The 6,296-nt window shown below is 45.3% G+C and overlaps 1 protein-coding gene across 1 annotated transcript in view; it reads right to left on the bottom strand.

The window, feature by feature from the left end:
* DISC1 (disrupted in schizophrenia 1) overlaps positions 1-6,296 on the bottom strand; it is a 483,854-nt gene that overhangs the window by 361,859 nt on the left and 115,699 nt on the right. The window contains exon 5 of the mRNA XM_019527173.1: positions 4,943-5,072. Within this exon, the coding sequence (XP_019382718.1) occupies positions 4,943-5,072 (130 nt within the window). The remainder of the gene's footprint in view (positions 1-4,942; positions 5,073-6,296) is intronic.

Here is a 6,296-nt window from a genome sequence, read left to right on the forward strand (position 1 = left end):
CCGCAGTTGGAGTATCGCATCCAGTTTTGGGTGCCGCACTTCAAGAGGGATGTGGACAACATGGAGAGGGTCCAGAGGAGGGCCACTCGCATGATCAGGGGGCAGCAGGGCAGGCCCTACAAGGAGAGGCTACAGGATCTGAACTTGTTCAGCCTCCACAAGAGAAAGCTGAGGGGGCATCTAATGGCCATTTACAAACTAGTCAGAGGGGACCAGCAAGCATTGGCGGAGTCCCTGTTACCCTGAGCACTACCAGGAGTGACTAGAAATAACAGTCACAAGCTGGCAGAGGGTAGATTCAAACTAGACACCAGGAGGCACTACTTCACTGTCAGGGATCTGGAACCAACTTCCAAGTGAAGTGGTGCTGGCTCCTGGGGGTCTTTAAGAGGAGGCTAGACAAACACCTTGCTGGGGTCATTTGACCCCAGTACTTTTTCCTGCCATGGCAGGCGGTCGGACTTGATGATCTGCTCAGGTCCCTTCCAACCCTACCAACTATGAAACTATGAAGTGGGCACAGGTGGCAACAGGTATTGCCATAGTTGCCCAGAGCTTTTCACCCTGTTTTCACATGCTCAGAACTTTGCCAAGCTTTGACTGTTTGAGCTGACCGTCTGTATGCCTAGTGGATTTGCTTTCTGCTGAATTTTATTAAAAGGTTTCAACCAAAACAATCAGCTTTTTATCTGGAAAAATAAGTTGCTTTGACTATGTCAAAAAAAGAAAGACCTTACAATCACTTTGTCAAGAAGTTACCACACCTTGATTTGGAGCAGGGGCTGAAATTTGGCTGGCAGTTACCCCTGGCATAAGAGATGTACCTTTTGCTCGCTAATGGAGATCTGCTGTAATTTGGGTAAGTTAGAACTTCCAAAACATTTTAGTTCCCACATGTTCCACTTTTAAGAGTTGGATGCCTCTTGATGGGGGCATCACCCCCTGTCCCAGGAGCAGGAACCTCTTCCCAGCATGGGGGCTGTTCTGCAGATGGGGGCAGAAGTGGGGAGTCAGAGCTGCTGAAGGCTGCACAGGGCAAGCAGCAGCACTGGGGCTTGGAGTCTCCAAAACCCCCCTAGTACTGCTGCTGCTCACCCCACGCAGTCCATGGCAGCTCTCCTTGTCCCACCCCCACCTGTACCATGGCCCTCCCGCCAGGAAGAGGCTGGTACTCCGGAACAGCATGATGGCAGGGTGCCGCCCTCACCAGAGTCCCTCTCTTCTCACCACTCCAGCTGACATGGCCCCTTGTGCAGGGTGGGGAAGGGAGGGGTGTTATTCCCCCCCTCTGCCCCTGGGGGGACTACAGTGTGGTCTGCCAACCCCAACTGCCACCAATTACTCCCTGCTTGGGGCAAGCAGCAGGATAAGCCCCCTCTGCCAGATGCCAGAGGGAGGGGGGAATAACACCATTTCCTGCCCCCTCGCCTAAGAGGGCCATGCCAGCTGGCCTCTGGCCATGCCCCCACCCTGCCGCTGGAGCAGTGAGGGGGGAGCAACCCTGATAGGGGTCAGCAACCCCTGTCATGGTGTCCCAGAGCGTGAGAGTCTTCCAAGTGGAGGGGCCATGCTGCAGGCAGGGGCGGGGAATGCTGCCATGAACTGTACGGGACAAGCGGCGGGGGCACTGTGGGGAGGGTTTGGGCAGCTATGGCCAAACCTCCGAGTGCTGGTACCACCGCTCACCCAGTACAGTCCACGGTAGCTCTTACCCCCAGCTGCCACCCCCACCAGCAGCTCCCTGGGCACCATGACAGGGGCTGCTCTTCCCATCAGGGGCCCTGCCCCTTCACCGCTGCAAGGGTGGGGGGTGTGGCCAGAGTTCTGCGATGGGGTGGGGACGGGTTATTCCCCCCATGCATGGCATCTGGCAGAGGGGGCATGAGGTGGCTTATCCCCCCACTCATCCCACACAGGGAACAGTCAGGCCTAGCAGACTCCACTGCAATCCCCCAGGGACAGAGGGACCAGAGAGAGGACTAACCCCTCTCCCTGTCCCCTCTGCCTCAGGGCCCAAGCCAGCTAGCATCCAGCTGCACTCCCACCCCTGCCACTACAGCAGTGAGGGGGAAGCACCAGGCGGGCCCTGGCTCAGGTCCATGTCAGCGAGACAGGGAAGGAGGAATTAAACCCCCTCCCTGGCCAGTTCACTCCAGGCTACTGCCTGAGCTGGACGCCCCCCCACTGCACAGCTTCCCTGCAGCCGAGGGCTGCTCTAGCCCTCAACCCTGGCTTCTGGCCTGAGCCACTGCCATGTGCCTGCATTTTCAGAGTTAACAGTGAATGTCTATTCACTTGCAAATTGGTTCAATCTAGGCAGGCTATACTAACCCGCAAAGATTGAATCAATTCAGGCTTTCTTAATGTCTGTCCCTAACCTGAATCTCCACATGATATGACACAAGACACAATTTTTTTCAAAAATGGTTATGAACTGTGCATTCTCTATTTACTAGATGTTCAACAGCTGGGATCTCTATCACGAGGGAGTCCTGAACAGTCATAACTGAAACTGAAGTCAACAAGAACTAGGATTTGAACACACAAAATGATAAAAATGATAAACTACTAAATACATAATAAGTTATCCTTAAAAAAAGCAATCAATAACCAAAATTAGTATGCACTTTTGACAACAGTGTCTCAATGTGTTAATTCTCCATCTGTTAAATGGAAGTAATAATACCACTTTACCTCAGAGGGGTGCCATGAAGTTAAAATTCATTACTGTTTCTGAAGCACTAAGATGCTACAATGATGAGAGCCACAGAATAGCCTATAAGGAAATTAATAATTCTGTATGCATACCAGCATTTGAGTGCTGTGCAGCAAATAGGCCTTGGGCCATCCATTGAACAATAATGAAGATAAAATGGTATACTGAATAGCTGCTCATTCCATGAGCACCATTCATCAGCTGTACTGAATGAGACAGGTGTCCCAGGGAAAATATAGTATGAGATCATGTAATTAAGGACTGTATCATAATGCATTCACATTATGCAAAAGCAAGCTTGATTTGGCATTTCCCAACTTTTTAAAGCCTGACTTCACAACCTTAACGTCCTTTTAATGGAATTTTCTGTATAGGACTTAAATAAAGGTTAACATTTCACTAAGGCAGTAATGCTCCCTTTGTGAAAGGCATATTGAAAGGTTTCCTGCACTGTACAGATTATTCCCATTCTATATTTTTGTTACTTAAAATAAGAAAAAAAGTTACTGCACATTAAAGGACAGAATTGACTAAAAAAAAGCATCAGCTCAGACCAATTATTTCCTTTTATCCCTTAGATTTCGCAGCAAGGGAACAGAACAGCTGACGTTTCAAGCCACCAGCATTTGTCAAGGAAGTAAAGGTCAGCAGGCCAAAAACATCAGTTTTGTTTCTTTCAGTCTAAAATCAGGCTTTTAGTGTACACAAAGGATAATTCTGTCTCTGTACTACCAGTTTGGGAATACTGCCAGATTTTTAATAGGCCCCACTTAATACAAAAACCCCTAAATTCTTTGAAAATGTACTAATTGCAATGGTTGCAATAAAAGAAGTCTATAATGGAATGTATAGGAAGATGAACAGGACCTGGTTTTCTAACATGCTTCCCATACTCAAGGTATTTTGAAACAGTTTACAGTGTTAATTAGATAACAAAGTACAAGCCCTGAATACACCTACAGGGAAGTTATTAGACAGAAAAACAGCTTACACATGTTCCTATGGTATGGAAAATTTGTCCAGATAACTGAATTCTCTTTTGTTCTTTTTTAGAAATATTATAACAACATTCTCTTGGGCAGCCACCAAGAGAGATACAAAAAGGGGACTTAGTTTAGTCATCTCAGCAAGGGACTAGTATGTTGTTTGACTTACTGGCCATAAACTGGAGTCTCATCATCTAAATCTGTATGTATGCCAAGATCTCCAGTATGACAGCTAGATCAATAGCGACACTTTACACTTCAGCAGCAGGTTACATTTTGAATATTTGTAATTGCATGCTACCATATGTCTGTTCTAATAGTTTAGCAATAAATCAAAGAAAAAAAGCATCAAGAAATCCTTAATTGTTAAGAAAAAAAGCACAGCACAAAGGACCTCTACTTAATCTAGGAGCTCTCAATTCTTTAATAAATATCCTCTCCATTTAACCTTCTCCTATCATCAGACCCATTGAAGAAAAAAAAGAACTCATATGAAGCAATGAGCCCTCACAAAAACATCGCAGGAGTAAAGACAACAAGATGGTTCAGACAGATTCCTTCCTAAGGCTGACTAGGGAGTATCAGAGAAAAGGTTTAAGAATTAGGAAATCTTAAAAAACGAGTTTTGGGGAGAGAGTCAAAAGAGAGTGGTCTACAGTTGAAGAGCATGTAGGTATTTTTATACATACATTACAAGAGAAGCCATTCTAGAACAGACAACATTCTCCAGCCATTATCACACTTCCAAATCCAAATGGCAGGAGAGCCTTGGGATTTTGCATATTAGTTCACAGTTACTGTTAGCAGATGCTGACTTGTTAATGACAACCACCGCATCACTACAAAATGTACAGATTGTCATTCATGAATGAAAGCTGGTAAATTGTATATTGATGACTGCATCTGACTACTAAAAACTACTAAAGATCAGTGAATTTTAGAGAAGGCAAATTAGACCTCTGAACATAAAGAGCATACTTAAAAAATAATGAGGAAAGTTAAAGCACAGTCATGAACAACTGAGCCTTCAACTCTTGTATGTCTGTAATAAGATTCACAAAACCTGTGGTTGTACTCTCCAGTCATCAGTTAGATAACCAGCTGGACAACAGCCAAAGCTTCTAATTCAGGCACAGAAACAAAGTCACTATACCATCCGTTTGTTTAATTCTGTGCGAATGCCTACAAGCTACTCCCGCCCCACTAGCAGTTCTCGCAAACCACTTTACAGTCTTGTTACCTGTAACCATGTCTTTTCTTGAAGAAGCTGGTCTCTCTTCACAGTTGAAATCTGTATCCTCTCATGGTAAGCAGGACTCAGAAGTTTCTGCTCATTTTCTTGCCAGAGTTGCATTTCTTCACTTCTACCTCTTTGGAAATGAGAAACATTAGACATAAATATTGTGATCTGGGTATTCAGTTCCTGAAGTCTTAAGACAGAGACAGAAATGTTACATATTACCCTAGGACTCTCAGTGGCCCGTCATCAGAATGGGATGACTAATTTTTTAACAGAGCAAACTAAAAATGGGATTTAAGGAATGAAAATGCTATTTTTTATACTCTTCCTTTGTTTTACGTTTCATAACATGCTCACAAAAGAAAAAAAGAGGAACTCTCGTATAGCTTGAGGCTTCTTCCAGCTATCTCATTTTTCACTGAATTCACCTACTGCTATCTCAAATGAATAGCTGCAGGCAAACTAAAAACATAATTTCCCATCACATAACTGAGGAGAAAAAAATCTCCTTTGGGGGTAAAAAGTTTAGAAATTTGCCAAAGTAGTTTTTGAGGCTTCTGTCAGCTTTTAGAGAACACACTAGAGATCAACGGGATTTTGTGCTTCTGTGGAGGGAGTTATCCCTCTTCTGCATAAGTTCTTTCAAAACTACTATCTTTGGGATTCCTTGCAGTAGTTAGCACTCAACAATCAATTTTTGCATGACTGTTCCCTAAGGTAATCAGTACAGTACATTAAGGCTAGGTACAGACATTCAGGGAAGTTAGAGAGAAGTTAGATAGGTGTTAAAAGTGGCCGCCCAGTATAACTTAGTTAGCATAGGTGTGGATCTTACGCTTATATTCCTAGTTAGGTCAATCTAAGCGTGAACTTTACAGAAGTACCAGGAAGACTGGATCTGTCAAAAAACAGCTGACCTGATCTAAGTTAACTGTACCTTGGGGCTAGTCTAACTTAGATCAGGTATGGCAAGACCAACCTAAATGAACTTATATACATGTTCCCAGCCCCGTGCCTGCATTTTTCCTATCCCCTACCCCATCTCCCCCAGCACTGGGCTATTTTTAGTCCTCTGGCCCCTTCCCCCACCCCCAGATAGACACCCCCTTCCCCGCCAAACCCTCTGATCCTGCAAGCCGCTCCCAGTGCCAGTTTTACTAGTGTTCACTGGTGCCAGAAGCCAATGTCAGAGTGGGGAGAGAGGGGTGGGCAGGGTATGAGAGAGTTCATTCACTGGGGGGAGTTGTTCACTCAAAGATGGGGTGGGGAAATTGGTGGGCTAGAAATAGCCCCTGGTATTGGGGGGGAAGCCACCCAATCCAGCTACCTCAACCCACCCCAGAAAATCATGACA

Source organism: Gavialis gangeticus, unplaced genomic scaffold (assembly GCF_001723915.1).
Source record: "Gavialis gangeticus isolate Ggan-Ray unplaced genomic scaffold, GavGan_comp1, whole genome shotgun sequence".
Lineage (NCBI taxonomy): Eukaryota > Metazoa > Chordata > Crocodylia > Gavialidae > Gavialis > Gavialis gangeticus.